Below are 19,575 nucleotides of genomic sequence, written 5' to 3'. Positions count from 1 at the left end.
ATCTTCCACCATTCTGCGAAAATGAAATTCACTGAAATACCTATCAAAACTGCAATCATCAAGAGATAATGTCTTCTTAGGTCTATCTGCACTTTCCGATTTAATTTCCTCCATGCCCTTGACATCCACAGATACCATTAAGATTAAGAGCAGCGAGTAACTGAGCAGTTCTCAGATTTTGATATATGGGGCCCAGGCACTAAATGTAATATCATCATTTGAAAATTAATGCAATATTTCTTTTGTTAGGTTTTTTTTTTTTTTTCCCCTCCTTTCCCCCCTCGCTCGGGAAAGCTGGATGAATACTCGGGTTCTCGCCAGTATTTCCCCATCAGAATGCCGTGCATTATGAGGAGCTGTGCACCTGGGCATAGGTCACCCAAATTACTCCATCATTTAATGAGCACCGAGATCAAAACCCCGACACACTGTTGCTGGCCGAGAGACACCTCGCAGCCTGCTACATCAAATCTGATGGAATCATTAGAGAATAAGCAGGAAAATCTGTTTGCAGATTAACCTCTGGTTTCATGCTGCTTTCATCTAATGGGGCGCTGTGGAAATCTTGTCAGCTTTTCATCAGCACGATCAAATTACGGGAATTGCGAACAAACCGCCGGCTCGATTGGAAACAACACCCGCACGTGCCGGGGGGTTTTATGCAGATGCCAGGGGGAAAAAAAAAAAAAAAAAAAAAATCACACCTCTTTATATTTTCCAGCGTGATTTGTTTGCTCCAGCTGATCCCTGAGATCCAGCCCCAGAGCCGGGACCCCATCAGCCTTCTCCCAAATTTACAGCGGAGAACGGGAGTCGAACGTTGGTGGGTTAAATGTGAGAGGGGAAGGGAGAGCAAAATAAAGGCATAAAGGGGAGAAAAAGGTCATGTGGGGTTCCCAAAGCAGCCAGAGATCAGGAGACACCTCTGCCTCGGTGCTAAATGAAGTGATTAAAGTTTACTTCTTAATGAAGACACGGAGACATTAAAGTGTTGTTTCATGTGGGGTGTCTCCAGTTTCAGAGCCCACTGGCAATGGGAAGTGACAGGGGGAGAACTCGCCTCTCTCACAAAGTTCCCCACAAAATTTTAATCTCGCTTGGGAACAACAAACTGCTGCAAAGCCTTTGAATATTGTGCCATCAAACGTTCTGCCTCAAAAGGTTTGATCCACTTCTGCAACCAACAGCAAATGAAATGTTGTGTGCACAGGAATTTAATACACGTTCAGGGCAGGAGTTCTCCACAAATCCTCTGGAGTCCACGGAGCCCTCTGCAGGAGCAGAGCCCGGGTTCATCCCCAAGGGCCAACGGAGCCAAACAAGAGGCATTTTTTTTCCGTGATATTCATAAGGCGTTGGTCTTCTGCAGTGGGATTTGCTGATCTGAACCTGATCCAGAGCTCCTGAAGGAGCTGCAAAGGTTTCCAAGGGCCGGCTGCTGCTGAGCAAGGGGAATAGTTTGGGATGATGACCTGGCACAGCCAAAGGGGGCCAGCATCCACGACACCTGATAGCTGGGGGACACTGAGGGTCCCCTCTCAGGTGGGGGACACAGCCAGAGCCAGCACTGCTCCTCAAAAACCACATTCCAACCACATTCCACTCAGTGGCTCTCCAGCCATGCCAGGGAAAGTCTGGAATGTCCCTGGACACAAACGTCACTTTGGCCAAGGGTGGAAAACCTCTCCACCTTCACTCCTGTCCTCTCAGAAAGGGACAACAGGCACAATTCAAGAGGGACAGAAGAGACAATTCAGGCCTGCAGAGCATAATTGACCAACATGGAATTTGCCAGGACAGCAAGATAAACATAATTACTCACATTAGGAAGCGTTAATTAATGTGTTTGTGAACACAAATAACGGCTGCTTGGTTTACAGCTCGTTTAGGAAGCCGAGGGCTCTGTCAGGCAGATCACTTCCTGTGGCCACCCGAGGAGCTGTGACACCACAGGTGACAAATTCAGACACCCCGAGCACTGAGGGGCCAGCACTGCAACCAAACTCCGTGGGAAACCCAGTGACAGCCAGGAAATGAATACTGGCATTTCATAAAAATAAATACTTGATCAAATATTAACACTGAATAAAGGAGAAGGGTTCTGGTTGGGTTTGGGATTTTTTGGGTGGATCAGATCAAAGAATGATGTGGACCTTAAAGCACATCCAGTGTCACCCCTGCCATGGCAGGGACACCACCTTCCACTGTCCCAGAGTGCTCCAATGTTCACTCTGGCCTTGGGCACTGCCATGGATCCTGCCCATCTCCCAGCCAGGAATTCCTGCCCAGAATTCCACCTAAACCTGCTCCTTACAGTTTGAAGCCATTCCCTGTGTCCTGTCAGCCCAGACTCCTTTAAATCCCAAAATTGTAAATCATCCTTTTCTTAGAGAAGGGATTCAATAAATGATTATCCAATCAGATAAAGACCACTTCAGGTGGGAAAAAAAAAATCCTCCTTCCAAGCATTTGGAGACGCAGGAATTAAAGAAGTAAAACTGGAAATCATGTGGCTTAAACTTTGGAGGAATACCCTATAATTTATTTGAGTTCAAAAGGTCTTATGAACAAAATGTTGAGGTATGGAGGTTTCCAGCAAAATATTCCCACCTCTGGGTGCCTTGGGAAACAGTTTGTTTCCTTGAGCACCCCTTCCCCAGGACAGATTTTCTAAGATCAAAGGGAAAAATGAAAAAAAGCCTCAGATCTGGAGGTTTTGACAGATCTTTGAGGACAATGTTCCCTGTCCATGGTAGTGGGTGGAATAAGATCTTTAAGATCCCTTCCAAGGGATCTTTAGGGTCCCTTCCTGCCCGTTCTTGGGATTCTAACACAAAGGCAGCCAATTTATTTACACAAAGTCGTGATTTTATTCCAAATTATTGTGAGGTAAACCCATGAAGCACTCCAGCATCATCATTCCACAGGGTGGAATCATTCCAGTGCCTTCTGCCCCAATCCCAGAGAAACCCTGAACACCACTGAACCCTTTTCCCGCTTCCCACATCCCCAGGCTACTCCAGGCCCACAGAGCCTCTTCCTTCCCACTTTTTGGTGTTGTAAATCAGCCCTGTGGCAGAAACCCCAGTTTAGAACAAGCCTCAGCCATGGTCAGCCTGTCAGGAGGGGAGCAGCTCCCTAAAATTCATTCAAATTAAAATTTAAGGGATTCAATCCATAGGTGAGACACCCCTGGAAGGAGCAAACCAGGTGGACTTCCTGAGAACTCTGCTCCTTATCCCACGTGATGATTCCCAACACATTTCACAGGGCACCTTGAGAAAGGAGGAGCTCCTGAGAACTGTGCCAGGAGATCCATCCCACCGGGATCTCCATCCTTTCCACTCCATCAGGATCTCCATCCCACCAGGATCTCCATCCTTTCCAGCCCACTAAGATTTCCATCCTTTCCAGCCCACCAGGATCTCCATCCTTTTCATCTCACCAGGATCACAATCCCACCAGGATCTCCATCCTTTCCACCCCATCAGGATCTCCATCCCACCAGGATCTCCATCCTTTCCACTCCATCAGGATCTCCATCACACCAGGACCTCCATCCTTTCCAGCCCACCAGGATCTCCATCCCACCGGGATCTCCATCCCACCGGGATCTCCATCCTTTCCACCCCATCAGGATCTCCATCCCACCAGGATCTCCATCCTTTCCAGCCCACCAGAATCCCCCTGTCACCAGGATCTCCATCCTCTCCATCCCCCTGGCACTCCAAGGAGCTATTTGTACCCCCAAATCCTTCCCAAGTGATTCCCAAAATGGGAAGCAACAAGAGGAAAGCAATTCTGCCCAACGTGACACACGAGGATTTTAACAGCACTGTGGAACAGCGGGGATTATTTAGATATTCCATGAAAAAAAAATAAAACCCTTTCTCAGGATGGATGTGCCATTATAACGAGCAAATATTTTCATTTAATGGATTTAATAATCACTTTAGATGAACTATTTAATGTTGCACTGATTGCTGGTACCAACATGTGAGGCTCAACCAGCTTCTGACTTGTAACAAGATTTTATTTTTTTCCTAGTTTTGATCAACTGATGAGTTTTAATGCTAAGCCTGGCTTGCCATCACTTGTGGGTTTATATGTTTACTTAAACCAGAATACTTTGCACCTCAATTATTATTTCCTACTGCAAGCCCTGAATGGAATTTGAGTCGATCCATATTCATAAAGCAAAGACAAGAGAAAACACAAAGCTGTGCACTTCTTTCAAAGCCTCCAAATGACTCAAACACACCATATTTATGCATGCAATATTGATGTGTCCCTGGCTCTCTTTTTTTTCTTTTTTTTTTAATATTTTTTTTTTAATCACAAGTTTGTTGTTTTCAGATCAGGATATGCCAAAAATCCAACACCAAACAATTTTTGTTTATAATTAAGGCAATCATCAATCCAAGGATTGTAGTCCGGTTTATTTCATCTCAACATCAAAAAAAAAAGTAATTTAAAAAATTAAAATTCCCTTGAAATGGGGAGATAAATGAAAATGTGAGTGCCTTCACATAATAACAGTAGCCTGACCCTCTGGGAGATGGTTGACTTTCTCAATTCAAGGTATTCAAAGCTCATTCAAAAGTGTTCATTTGGAATGCAGATATCAAAGATGATGCAAATGTTCAAGAGAAAATTAAAACTTACCAGATGTTCTAATCCAGCTTTGAATGTTTGCAGAGTCCCTGTAAGAGAAGAACAAAAGTTCTAAATAGTTGCTAACCCTTGTCTGCAACGATTTCTGTTTAACTCTGAATTGGCAAAGCTGGCTAATTTCTCCAGTGTGTCAAATTTTTAATTTTAATACACATTTACCTGTAACAGCTAAAAAATATTGATTGTCCTAATGCTCAGTGACAGAATGAAACCCTCAGATATTACCTGCCCTGAAATTGCTACAAGCTGGAGCAATGCCACAGGATACACATTTTAAATCAACATTTTAAATCTAATTATCCCTCTAATTTACACTGCAAATAATCAGCCAGGTCAGGGCATGGAGTTGTTTATCAAAATTATTATTTATTATCAAATCATCCCACATTTGGTGCCTCCTGGTTCTGCTTTGCCACCATTCCCACAATGAAATTCCATGCCCCTTTCCAAGGTGATGGGGAGAAGGAATTGTGATTAATTCCCTGGCTTGTGGCAGCCACGCTGGAGCTTGGCATCCAATTCCTGAAAGCTGCAAAAAATACAAATGTACAGAGAGAAAATGGGCCACTAAAAAAAAAAAAAAAAAACCAAAAAAAAAACACCAAAAAAAACAACCCACAACAAACCCATGGGCCAAAGCATCCAAATAAAAGTTCTGAAAAGCAAAAATTCAGAGGGAAAATGAATCCTTCACATATCCTGCTATGGAAAACAAAAATGAAATCCAATGGAAAACAAATTAGAATTTCCCCAAATTCCAACCCATTGGACAAGGAGATGGTTCCTGCTTCCATCAGTGCCAGGTTCTACCTAATTCCAACATCACCTCTTGGAAGGTGGGTCATTCCCAGGGGAAACAATGAGAAACCAGCCCCTGAGGGAATCAGTTAACACCACAATTCTACCCATCACCAGTCCTAAAACTGCTAATTATTTATCATTTCCCAAAGCTTTTCCAAAAATCCGTTACATAGCTTTTTTTTTAATTCAAATGTCATCAATGAAGTGACAAAAAACAAAAATAAAAAAAGTAATTTTGCTGTTTAAATTTGAAAGAAGAATTTATTCTTCTCAGCCCTACAGGATTTATCCCAAATGGTGTCCCACATTTTGAGCCTGGAGGAGGATCCAGGGAGAGCTCCGAGCCCCTGGCAGGGCCTGAAGGGGCTCCAGGAGAGCTGAGAGGGACTGGGGACAAGGGATGGAGGGACAGTGATGCCTGAAGTTTCAGTTTTCATATTTTCATGTTCTGTGGTGCCCAGGGGTGAGCTCTGAGCTCACAGTCAGTGTCACTCAGCTCTGCACACAGCAGGGACACAAAACAAATCCTTCTCCTGCTGCACACCAAGGACAACTTTCAGCCCCAAAGCACAAACAAGGGTGGGCTGGAGGGAGGGACAAGAAGGATGGGACCTCACAGCCTGGGGCTGGAATGGGACCATTCAACCCCAAAATGCAAATGGACCAAACCTCAAAAAATATAACATCTCATGACCAGTTGGCCATTTTGGGTCCATTTTGTGACCATTTTGGGTCCATTTTGTGACCATTTTGGGTCCACTTTGGGACCATTTTGGGTCCACTTTGGGTGTAGCCCTGGCTGAGCTCTTCTCCTGCCCAAGGTGTTCCCTTAAAGGTCCTTCCAGCTCTGCCCAGTCTCTGTTCCCAGCTCAGCCTTCCCAAAGCATCCCAGGGAATGGTTTCACACGGACAGAGGGCAGAGATGGAGGGGATTTTGGGAAGGAATTCCTGGCTGGAATGGAATTCCCAGAGCAGCTGTGGCTCCCCTGGATCCCTGGCAGGCTGGACAGGATTTGGAGCACCTGGAGGCAGTGGGAGGTGTTGGATGGACGGATGGGATTCCATCTCCCTTCCAACCCAAATTCATTCCATGATCCATTTTGGAGGTGCTAGCCAGCCTTGAAAGATGGAATTCTTTGGGAGAAGGATCAGGGCAGGGCTGGGAGGAGCTCCCAGCTCCATCCCCACCATCAATATTTGTGCACCTCCTCTCAGGCTGTGCTGAAAGCAGCCTTAATTCAATTACGGGCCTCAAAACTGATAAAAAAGGGTCCTGAAGTGGAAAATGTGAGGAGATTATTGGCAAATGAATAAAGATTTGTATCGAACCAACACGCAGGAGTAGAGCAGGGCTTTGGTGGGGCTGGTTTTTTAATCATCCCCTGTTTCAAACCTTCTGGGAACAGCGAGTTTCCCTTCCCCTCCTGCAGCACATCGATTCCTGAATTAGGGCTGCGATATTAAATAATTAATATACTTGCCATGATTGATGCTTTGCATTAGTTGAATATTAGGTTATCAATCAAAATCCACTTGGTTTAATGTAATAATATTGAAAAAGTGTCATGGGCTGTTCAGCCAATTTGTAGTTGAGGCAGCCCAGACAGGAATATTGGTGTAACACAAGGCCCTAACGCAGGAAATACAGTGCTGGAACATCCATAAGGAAAACATTATCAAACTAACCAGGACAAGGCTGAGCTTGTCCTAAATAAACCTTGGGGGCACCTGTCACTTCCAATGAAAACCTCTTCCCAGCCCCAGGCTGCTGGGCATCAATCAGCCAGCCTATGGCAGGGTTTTATCTTTTAGTTAACCAATAGAATATATTAGAGATCTCACACAATTATATCCTGTATCCTGGTCTATATTGTGTTATGTATATGATAAATTATATTACATGATTAGCATTGTATTTATGTAATTGTACATAGTAATTGTGTGGTTTAAATACATACTATAAATTGCGTTATAAAAATTTGTCGTGTAATTATGTAAAAGAACCACATCATTTAAATTCTATTATTTGCATCAAATTATACAAATAAGGCTCCCGTTGATATTATATTTCATTTGTTGTTTATGGCAAAACCAGACCTATGGCCACAGCTCAGTCTCTCACATAGCCCCAAGTGCCTGCAGGGTTTTAAACCCTTAAACAACACAAATAAAAGCCAGGAGCACCTCTGTGCACATCCAACATTCCAATGCTCACAACATAAAACAAACCATAAATTTGGATTAATTTGGTATCATTACCAGGTAATTATGTTTTACTCCATTTTATACCCCCCAGAGTTCCCAATATATTTGATTTTCACACCATCTCCAGTGCAGCACCTTAATTTATTTACGTCACTAGGCAAGTTTGATTTTATTCCTGAGATTTCCTTCTTCCTATCAGAGAAGCTTTGGAATTTTTCCCCACTACAGTCAAGGATTTGCAGTAAAACACTACTTGACATGCACATACTTAAAGCCATCCATTACACCCAGTAAATATCATACTCAGGCTCATCCAAATGGTTCAGCAGCACCAGGGGAAAAAAATCCCAGCTCCATTTGAATCCTGGTCATGAGGGACCTGTAGCAAGAGGCTGGGAATTCCATAAAGGAAGTTCCAGTTCTGCCCATGGCAGGAGGTGGAGCTGGAGTTTTAAGGCCTCTTCCAACTCAAACCATTCTGGGATTCTCCAAGTTTTGCCAGGTTTGGGATTACTTAAACCCACAGTAACTAACTGAGGTGGTGTGAACTTCCTTTGCCAGTAAATTAAATTTCCTCCCCAGCACTTGCCGAAGTCGTGATTTTAACCTGGAACACATTCATGTCCCTAAAAATACTCCCTGTATCAAATGAATCATTAATCAAGGGAGCTGAAAAATGTGCACAATCCTCAAAATATTCCCATTTAAATATTATAAAACAGCTGAAGATTTCACATACAGTATACTTTCCAGTGAATGCATAAGAACTGCAGAACTAATCCACAGTTAATTAACAGTTAATGAACAGTTAATAATTGTCTCTGCCATAGATTTTGGGTTAGAAGCCACCGGCAGCAGGATAATCCTATGGGTTATTTATACCTACATGGACATTACAGGATAATTCAGGTCAAAGGGCCTCTGGAGGGTGCAGAGTTCCTGAGAAGAGAATTAGGTTTCCATGTGCTCACACTACTTTATTTCTACCTCAGGATATCCCAAGTTGAGATCATGCTGAACTTGTCATTTTTTCGGCTTTCCAATCTTTCCTGCACAACAACCTCATCCAGCAGAGCAAAAGGTTTAGGAATCCCACACCCTGAGAGGAAAAACACCCATTTTATATACATATATATATTTTTTTTTTTTAAGTGTACAGTGTTGTTTTGTTCTTCCCAAGTACCAACTTCCAATAGTCTGGAGCTGGATCCTGGAGTGTAAAGACTCCAAACTTGGTGGTATTGAGTGGATCTCTCACTCCAATCATCCAAATAATTCATCTCAGGAAAAAGCAGCAGGAAGTTTGGCCTCATCCATTTAATTAATAAATTTAAATGCAGCAAAGACCCAAGAAGATCCTACAAAGGTCACTTAGCAAAAACAGCAGGAAAATCCAGAGTTACCACCCACACAAACACACTGGAGTAACTGGGACCTGCCAAGGAACTCTGGAATATAATGCAAACCAACCTGAATCCTGCTAAAACCAGGGACTTTAACAGGACCCAAGGTGAAACAATTTCCATAACAAGTGATCCTAGAAAGAAGGAAAACCAAGAGACCTTATCAAACATTCAAGAGGGGGAAATTATGAAATAACCCTGGCTCAGAGAGTAAAATCCAAGATTTTATGCAATATCAGTACTGAAATTAAACAGAGAGGGAAAACCCCAAAAAGCAGAGTTGATAAAAGCAGGATTTTCAAACAGATCCCACAAAAATATTGCATTTCTCTGCATGTATTCCTCAGCTAAACAAGAGACAAAACAACTACCCCAAAACTTCTTGGTTTTGCTTTACAGAAGCTTCAGGTCAGGTATGAAAATCCCATAAATCACAAGAGATAAAATAACCACCCCAAATCTCCTGGTTTTGTTTCACGGAGGCTCCAGGCTGAGGATAGAAATCCCATAAATGACCCAAGGTGATTCCTCTGTCCTGGTTGCCTTCAAGCCACTCCTCAGCTCAACCTGCCCATTCCAAGGACATCACAATGTGCAAGTCCTTGGAGTTTTCCCACTTGGAGTGGGGTTTGGTTGGTTTTCCCCTCCTTTCTCCCCCTGTTCCCTCCACAAGGAGTGAAAAACCTCATTCCCCCCCGTTTGCATTCCCAGCAAACACAGGCAATTAAACATCAGGCTCCAGAATGTCACTGTTAACCAGCCTTCAATAAATTAGACAACTTTGGCCTGGTTTACCTTCTCTGTAATATTATTTAGTAGATATTCAATTAAAACACATCCTTGTGGGTGAAAGTGTAGGAAAACATTTCCATAATGGACATCAGTGGCAGTCGGAAGTGCTGCTCATTAGCCTCCAAGTACAAACCAGATCACAAAAAAAAAAAAAAAAAAAAAAAGTAGCAGCAAACCCAGCAGTGTAAATGCCCACAACGCTGGGCTGAATATTAAACAAAGCCCAGCAAGTTCCAGTGTTGGGAAGCAAAACTATGGGGGGAAAGAAAAAAAAAAAAAAACCAACACTCCGGACTGGTAGAGAGCGTTACAGGTTAATGAGGAACACAGAAAGAGAGCACAATAATTATCATACCCAACACCTCCCCATCTGTGTGGGGATGGCTGCAGAATATAAACACAGCCCCAGCAGCACTGAGGCTGCCACTAATTACACGTGTGCTGCCATTAGCAGAGTGGGAGCAGAAATATTTGAAAGGTGAGATTTTTTGCCTCTGCTCGTGGTATATTGAGGAGTGTTAAAGGCAAGCGTAAGTCAGGGAGGAAATTTCAACCTTCTAAGCGCTAAAACAATTTGAGTACAATCAATTTTCCATTTGCTGAAAGCTTCTAAATCCCCCCTCATTCACCCAATTACTACTGTACTTAACCTAATGAAATTTTATTCTGCGGGAACAATACTATTCTTAAGTTGTTGAAAAAAAAAAAATACGAGATTAAAAACTTGGAGACAAAGAATAAACTCCTAGAGAAAAGATGCAAATAAAATTACTACCATAATCTTTTGTTTTTTATTTGCCACTAGAAGAGCGAGGAGAAACAAAAGCACGGAACATAGCATCTGTCATATCAGAATATAAAAAGATGATCCTGGCACCAAATGAAAAAGCTCTAATTCATTTGCAAATCAAGCCTGCCAGTTCTATTTCAAGCTGGCGGTAACTGTCAAGAGTTAACAAGATAATCACTTTCAATCCTGCCTTCAATGGTACATTACACTGTTATTCCATTCAATAAGGCCCTTCTTTGGGGCACTGGATGAATGGTTTTCATTTCCAACTCACACACAAAAAAAAAAAGTTGCAAGGGGAAAAAAAAAAAAAAAGAAAAAAAAAGAAAAGAAAAAAAAAATCCATGGGGCTTAAGAAAGAAATCCCTTTATGGGCATTTATCTGCCGGCACTTGCTTTTAGGCAAAATGAGATATTTGGATACATTGGTGTCCATTGACTTCCTCTATTCCCCTTCAGGCCCTCAGTCTGGTGATAAAAAAAAAAAATCCCACAAGGAAATCTCAAGCCTGTTTAGTTTGGGGTTGGTTTTTTTGGGTTTTTTAAAAAAAAAAAAACTTTCTATGCACATTAAACAAGTTCTGCAATAATCTTTGGTAAATACTTCACACCGCAGCGAGACGACAGCGTGTTTGAGCAGCTCCAGCTTGGTCTAAATTCATTATAAACTGCTCAAAAAACAATAAATGCTCATGAAAATTGTGCTTAGGGGAACATTTGCCAGTTGCTCATTAAATATTCAATAAAAATAAAGTTACCAATTAAAGGCTCTCTGCCTAGGAAACAAGGCAAATTTAAAAAAAACTCCAAATTTATCTGAATGGATTTATTTGGGATTCTTTTCTAAGACTCTGTGCCACGAATCCTTTCCAAGAGGAGAAAATCTTGTAGAAGTTTATTAAGTATTTTAAACTTATTTGCTGGCAACCCAACTTTCCACTAAGACCTGTGAATAAAACTCTTCAGGCTTTTGCTCAGTGCACAAAATTCACATGACAAGACACAGCCTTGGTTCCATTGCACAGATCTCGTTCTGTTACTGCACATTCATATTTAAAGGTTGGGACTGATGATCTTTGGAGATCTTCTCCAACCTCAAGGATTCGACAGTGGTAATTTAAAGCTTCTGCACCGACTTTAGAAACAAATTACTAATTTCTTTTTCAATTTTTTTTTCCCTTCTTCCTTTAATCCTCACAGATCTCAGTTCAGAGAACAAAGCTGAATTTATTAATTTATGTATTCAAGATCAGAACCGAGCTCAGCTTATCCAACCTATCACTAAAACAGAGCTGTTCATACTTTTTATTTAGTTTATTAATCAGCAAAATTCCCTTTCCTCAAACCCAGGGACCCACCTCACCCCTCACTTCTTATTCTATTTGCAGAACTCTGATTTCTGACTGTTTTTCAAACCCATCACTAGAAGTCAGACAATTTCTTCCCCATGCAAAAGTTCCTTTCTATTCAGGGCTTCTTTTATGGAAAACCTAAACACCAAAAATTGCAGCTTCATTTTTCTTTTTTGCACTTCACAAGTTCTTCCAAAGCTTCTAAACACAGATGTTCTCAGAATTAAAAAAAAAAACCTTTAACAAACCCAAACCCTAAATGCCTTTATCTATGAAGTATTAGGATACAGCTGGTTTTGTTGCCCTACTGCACCTCCTTCCCAAAAAGAAAGAACTTAAAATAAAATCTAATCTAAAATTCACACAATTTTGAAGGACCTTGAAAAGCACAAGATGTTGCACTTGGAATAGAAAAGAAAAGGAAGTGACAGGTTTCAAACAGCAGGTTCAGGACTTCAAGGAAAATTAATAAAATCCCAAATAAAACCAGGAGAAATTTGGGATGTGCTCCCTTTCCTCTTTAGCCAGCAGCAGGATGGCACCAAAACTGCTGAAAAATCAACAACTCCTTAAAAAGTAACAATGAACCAAGGACCAACTCATTCCCACAGCTCAGGAGAAGGACCAGGACCACCCAGCAATCCTTGGATGCACAGATTTTAAAACCAAAGACTAAAAAAAGTTTCCAATACCCCTGAAGAGGAGTGCAGCCCTTTGGGAATCATGGTCAAGTCCAGCTGAGCCCCACAAATTCCCACTCTGCTGAAATTCCAGTGCCTGGGACTGCATTTGATCCAATTTTAGCACCCCAAAACCTTGTGATTTTTTTTAGTTTAATCCCTGTCTCTCCTTTTATCCAGCTTGGGCTGATCTCCAAGGGGCACACAGAATATTCCCAGATAAATCAGACAAACCAAGTTTTTCATTCCTACATGAGATAAAACTTTCCCTATTCCTGAACAGAGCAAATCTACTTCATCTGAGAAAATTTCATCTCCACAACCACCTCATCTTTTTTTTTGCTCAAGAGAGATTCAAGTTTCAGACTTTCCTTCATAATTAAACTTTATTTTTTTTTGCATCTCAACTCGATGCAGCCCTAAGGAAAACCTTTGGGATCTCTTGGTTTCTCCAAGTTGGTCATTCCAAGTAGCCCAGTCTAACTTCCAGTAAGGAAGGAAGTTGTATTTTCTAATAATTCCATGCTGGGCTGTGCTGCAAGACAAATTTATAAAATTTTAAAAGGGAGAGCTGAAGTGGCTCAAGCTTGAGGAGGAATTCCCTCAAGTTCTTTGGCCACAAACAAAGAGGAAGAAATAATATTTCATCAAGATTAAATAAAACCAGAAACGGATTGCAAGTCTCCAACACATCTGACCAAACCCAAGCCTAACAGGCAGTGATAAAAACAACCTGAAATGCTTTGAAATTAATAAAAATGTGAGGGGAATAAAAAAAATCAAATCAAATTTAAACCAGCTAACTGCAGGTCATGAAGGAGAGGGGATGGACAGGGATCACTAAAGGGATCCCAAGCAATTCCCAGCTTGGTTTTGACAGGATCCAAAACAAGGCTGAGCACCTTTGGGATGTGGCTCTGTAGGGCTGAAAACACAGACACAGGCTGGAGTTTGGTGTCCACCACAGCGTGCTGAGGACAAGGAAACATCTCCAAGTTCCCCTAAATCACAATTTCTATTTTTGGTTGAAGATTTGCCAGCCTAAAAAAAAAATAAAATCCCAAAACCACCAAGCAAAGTTGTGTGAGCTCCTCATGCTCCTTGAGGTGCACCAGAACCTCCTTCAGGCTTCACATCCCACCAATTATTGAATCCAAACTTCTTAATTACACCACGCTGGTCTCACTCACCTCACTCTCTTGCTTTTAATAATTTGCTTTTAACCTTTTAGTGCTGTGAAAAACGGACACCATCTGTTTTCTTTGGCATTTTTCACCCCCAGCACTTCCCAGAGGAAGTGTCCAGTGGGAATGGCTTTTGGAAGGTGGAACAAACTCCCGAGAAACTGCCAGCCAATGTTTAGAGCAGGAATCCCAGAATGGTTTGGGTTGGACCTTCAAAACCATCTCATTCCAGCTCCCCCAGCACAGGCAGGGACACCTTCCTTCCCCTTGGAATCTCCAAAAAGTATTTTGGGTTTTGGCATTTCTCCAATGAAATCAAAAGAATTTGAGTTGCACGTTATTGATTTAGCACCAAAATGAGACCAAGAAATGACAAAAATTACAAGACATGTCTGGTTCTGCAGCCAAGATTTCCTTCAAAGGTTGGGTTGGTTTTTGTACAGAGTGAAGAGATTCCTGAAGGAATTGAGCACCATAAACATGGCAGGCTCCAAGGAAACTTGGATCTTATGGAATTTGGAGGTTGATGGTTAAAACCGGCACTTCTTGGATCTATAAACCTTGGAGGTGAAGTGAAATATTATTAAAATGCTATTTTAGAAAAATACTATTTAAAAAAATAGATCAAGTAAGTGGCCAGATCCTCCAGGGCAGCACTTCCCAGAGGATCCCATAAAAGAAAAAAAAGCCCTGGGAATGTGGATGATCCAGCTGACACTGAGCAGGCACTTCTGCTGGGAAGAATTCCAAATGGCCAAAGAACCAGGGGAACATCCCACAAACACCTCAAGTGACAAACCCAAACTAAATTAAATTAAATCCCAAAGTAAATTGTAGCCAAAGTGATGTGCCACATGTCCCCTCCACTCCTCCTCCTGAGGGATTTCCTGGAATCCCTGAGGTTGGAAAAGACCAACCAAGACCATCAAGTCCAGCCTTTGACCAGATCCCTCAAATAAATTAGATTATGAAATGTCAGAGCCAATTTTTTTGACCACTCCAGGGCTGGTGATTTTGCCCCTGCCAGTGCTTAAACCAATCCTGCAGGGAAGAAATTCCTCTCCATGTCCAACCTGAACCTGCCCTGGCTCTCACAGACCCATTAAAGTTGGAAAAGATCTCCAAAAATCACTGAGTCAAACATTGCAGACTCTAGGACAAGCCCAAAGTGGTGCTGCTTTACATTAAAATGCTTATTTTTACCTCACATTTCAAGGTGGTGACCTCAGCCAGCCCAGAGCTCCTGTGTGAATTCAGCTTTTCTAAATTCTGAAAGGAGGAGCAGCCAAAAACCCCTCGGCCAAGTGAAAATTCTGCCTCTCTGTGATGCTCCCAAGATTAAGGATTTTCCCCTATTGCAACACTTCATATTTGTTTTGCTTCCCTCTGTCTAAGAAATGCATCCAGACACTGATGTCAATCAGAACAATCTGAATTTTTTTTTGCCCACTGTTGGTGGAAGAAGGAGAACATTAGAATACTGAGAGGAATTAAGAGAAAAATTTTAAAAAAATTCAATAAATAAAGTCATAATTTAGAATGAATGTGCAAAACGAGGGATTGACCTCCACAAACAGCACCTTGATATTGCTGAAAAAAAAAAAAAAACAAAAAGCCTCAATATTGGCTTTTCCCTCATTTTCAGTTTGGGCTGAAAGCTGCAATTTCAATAGACAAACTAATTGTATCTTGAAAAGAAGTGCCACAAAGGGAGGAGCCCAGAAAGTGGCAGTGGAACTGTTCCAAGCAATCAAACAGCTCCATGGGTCCAGCACAAAGCTCAGCACCGAGGGCCCTTTCACACAAAGGATGAGCCACTGCTGAACTTTCTGTCCAAGCAAGATATTGCAAAGTGACACCAACATTCTGTGATAACTCCCAGGCCTTTCAAACAGCAACATCAACAAATAATAGATAAAATAGATATATATTTTTTAAAAAAATCCCCTTTCTCTGGGCTACATGGCTTGATTCAACCAGGTCAGCATTTGGAGGAGTAACTTTTACAACCAAAGCAGAGAATGGAAGAAACTGGAAGAATCAACTGAATGAATTTAAAAATGAAGTTGAAAACGAGGGAAAAAATGGTTTAGTTTTTGGGAGTTTTTTTTTTTTTTTGTTTTGCCCAGCAGCAGAAATCCAGCACAGCCAACAGGTGGAGTGAACAATGTTCAAACTGCAGGTAAAATGGGGAGAAATCATTTCAACCATGGGGGAAAATCTGCAAACTCTGTTTAATCTCTGGGGTTCGAGGTGGATTTTTCCTGTCCATCCGTGATGACAGAAACTGCACAAACCAATGGTAAAAACCAGCAGTAAAATGTCCAGCCTTTGTATGTCCAACACAGCCTAGCACGTGGTGCTTGGTGTACCACAAAAGGGCCAAAAATAACTTTAAACATTAATAAACTGGTCTTTTAAAACACTTTTTGCCATCCTATGTCTGGCACATCACGAGGCAACGAGGAAGGCTGAAATCAGCACGTTGGGAAGCATCTCCTGCACTTGCAGGATGTCCCAGACCTGACTGGGCAATGACAAAAAGCCAAGTGCTGAGAAATAGTTGAGAAGCTGTAACAACCGAGATAAATATTTATTTTTTTAAAAAATTAAAATGCAGCCCCCAAAGTCGGTGCCAAGGGAATTCATATCACTTGGATGTGGAATTGATCTGAATGCAATTACTTGATTCTTTTCAGCACCGTTTGACTTTGAACTAAACATCAATTAATGCACAAACAAGATCTGTTAAGTCCAATACTGATTTTTATTTTTTTTTTCCCCATAAAAGAGGTGAGGCAAATCCATTGGCCTTCAGCAAATGGCTCTGAGCAATCGCAGCCATCACCCGGCCGAGCTCAACTTCATTTTGCCACTGGTCACTTAAACCCTTAATTCTCACAATAAAAAAAAACAAAACAAAAAAAAAAAACCAAACAAACCTCCCTCAGCCTCAGTTTTAAAGCCCTTTAAATTAGCAAACAAGACATCACATAATGTATGCTCCAAAGCTGGGACCTTCCAGTGCTTCAGCTGCGACGTTTGCCATTGAGCCACGGCCAATAGAAGCTCATTTGAATAATCAATATGACAACCTTATTTTTCTAATGCAAACAGGATTGCTACAGCAAGGTGTCTCAGTGCCACATCACAGTCATGGCCTCTTTTAACCCCTAATTAGATTGAGGCGATTATCCCTGCTCTTCCTTACAAGTGTACAGCCCGGATAAGGGATGACAAAAGCTATCTGCCACTTCCTCAGCTTTTGCAGGCTGCAGGTTAGGCAGGGAGATACAGGGGGAAGATCAGCAAACAATTGTTATTCATATCATCTCCAGTTTGGAGATAGTCACAGTTTGCCATCCGAGCTGAGGGGAAAATAGCCCAGAGCATTAGGTAAAATGCAAAACGCTTAAGAACATCTTGGGGGGGGGTTACACAGATGGAAATTCAAGGTGATGTTGGGGAATTATGTTTAATTCAAATTGGTTATCACAAAGAAAAACTATGGAGGGGTGGGGTTGTGCCTCACACAGGAAACCTTGCCTTTTCAAGGGATTTCTGTGCATTGTCTGCTGGTGGGTAACGTTTTGCATGGCTGTTTCTACCAAATTTTGAAAAAAAAAAAAGAAAATGAAAGAATAAAAAGAATAACTCAAACTTAGAAACAGCAATCCCTAAAGAATTACATTGCTCAACAAAGTCCGAGCAGACAGAGAAGATCTATTACAGAAATGTAATCACATTTCATTTACAAGAACTCTTATCTCAAGCACTTAAACATAACATTTAAACAGTTTTCCATTTTATTGTGCTCAGTATTGGAGCTAATAAGATAGAAAAGTATAATCACGTTAGCAACATTTCTATTGCATTACATAAACACAGCACGAGATTAAAGGCAGAGCAGGGGGAAGGCAAACTGAGCCCTGGATTTCTGCTGGCACACAGGAACATCCCTGGGATATCACTGGGATCCTCTGTGAAAACTGCCACGCTGCAATTGGATCCTGAGCTCCCAAAATGACTGGAGAAGGGATTTCAGCACATATCCTCTGCTCTGGAGCAGAGGAGAAGTACTGGCTCTTACTGGAAGGATGATTTATTCAAAACAAGTCAAAAAATTACAGAATTGCTAAAAGAAACCCCCACATTTGGACAGAGCTTAGTAAAGCACTGAAAAGGGAATAAATTGTAAAACTATTGCACAAGTTGTGATTTCTGCTCCATCCATGGCACAGGATGGGCCAAGCTGGAAGGGATCAAGGAGCTCCTCTGGTGCCACCTCCCTGCTCCATCCCAGGGCAGGGATGGGAATTCTCCCTGGGAGACTCCACAGCCTCTCTGGTCCAGCTGGAATCTGCCCCTGTGGGTCCCTGCTCCAAAATCTGCTCCAAAACTTGGAGAAGGAGGAGAACCAACCAACCAACCATGGAGAGGAGAAGCTCCAGGGAGAGCTCCGAGCCCCTGGCAGGGCCCAAAGGGGCTCCAGGAGAGCTGAGAGGGATTGGGGACAAGGGACAGGACACAGGGAATGGCTTCCCATGGACAGAGGGCAGGGCTGGTGGGACACTGGGCAGGAATTCCTGGAATGGAATCCCCAGAGAAGCTGTGGCTGCTCCTGGATCCCTGGAAATGCCCAAGGCCAGGCTGAATTTGGAGCAAATAAACTTTCCAAAACCCAAGAAACTTTGTCAGAAGAAAATTCCTCTCCCGTAACAATGTGAGAAGCACAACTCAAAAACAAGGCACTTCCATATATTGCAGTGCAGAATAGAATTTTCAAAAATTCGTCTAAAACCTACAACATATAAAATTTCGAGCCTATAACATCAAGACCTAATCATCTATTATCCATTTACTGAGTTATTGTAGCCTGAATGTTTTAAAAAGAGCAGCAGAATTATTAAAATTACCTTTAAAGCTGCCAGAAAGAGTTCCCAACAAGCTCTGGGGCCTAAAGCTTGTTTTGGTTTTAACTAAATTAATTGATGGACTTCAATCTTTTGTCCTCCTCAATAAAAAACACACTGTGACCCTTTGAATCAGATTTAGTGGCCCTCACTCCACATAAAGCCCTTCCTTCTCTTCCATCTTCATGCTCCTGATTCAGAGGGGACCTGCAAATTAACTCCCACTCCAACATTATCCAAAACTTCATCCAGGGATTTTTTTTTTAACAATGTTTATTGTGGTCAGGAAATAAAGGCAGAGCAAAAGAGGAAAGAAAAAGGAAAAAGGGAGATGGGCAGAGGGAGGCACAAGAAGCCTTCTCCCTCCTGCCCTTGCATTCCCCATTCCTGTGCTGAACCATCTCCCAGAAATCCATTGTCTGCATTTCCCTAGGAGTTTTCAAAGCACAGGCAATGCCCACCTGACAATAATCGATGGCAAACCCCCTTTTTGCCTCTTGGACACAGCAGGATCCCATTCAGCAGCCTCAAAAGGTTCTGATCTGAGCAGCCAAGGCAGCCCTCTTCCTGATCAATCCCTTAATCCATCTGGAGAGAATGGACTGATCCTGCTGCTTCGATTGCAGCCCAGGAAAAACCATTCCCAACGTAATTCACCATTAAATGGGCCGTGTAGAACAAGAACTTCAGCTGCTGGGAGCAGCTGGGGAGAGAGGCAGGACCCAGGAGAAGCCAAAGATGTTCCCTCTGGGTCTCCCCAGTCCCACCTTGGAGATCACCC

At 42.2% G+C, this 19,575-nt stretch overlaps 1 protein-coding gene and 1 long non-coding RNA gene across 3 annotated transcripts in view; one reads left to right on the top strand and one right to left on the bottom strand.

The window, feature by feature from the left end:
• Positions 1-19,575, top strand: part of LOC136365325 (uncharacterized) — a 133,193-nt gene that overhangs the window by 66,171 nt on the left and 47,447 nt on the right. The window lies entirely within an intron of this gene.
• Positions 1-19,575, bottom strand: part of RSRC1 (arginine and serine rich coiled-coil 1) — a 101,601-nt gene that overhangs the window by 48,913 nt on the left and 33,113 nt on the right. For both annotated transcript variants that reach the window (XR_010744344.1, XM_066325673.1), the window contains one exon: positions 4,666-4,703. Coding sequence is in view for 1 of the 2 variants with exons in the window: in XM_066325673.1 (XP_066181770.1) it covers positions 4,666-4,703 (38 nt within the window). In the remaining variant the exon portion in view is untranslated. The remainder of the gene's footprint in view (positions 1-4,665; positions 4,704-19,575) is intronic.

The sequence above is a fragment of the Sylvia atricapilla genome, chromosome 10 (assembly GCF_009819655.1).
Source record: "Sylvia atricapilla isolate bSylAtr1 chromosome 10, bSylAtr1.pri, whole genome shotgun sequence".
In the NCBI taxonomy this organism is placed as follows: domain Eukaryota; kingdom Metazoa; phylum Chordata; class Aves; order Passeriformes; family Sylviidae; genus Sylvia; species Sylvia atricapilla.
Note: the sequence above shows the minus strand (reverse complement) of the source record. Positions and strands in the feature narration are given on the sequence as shown.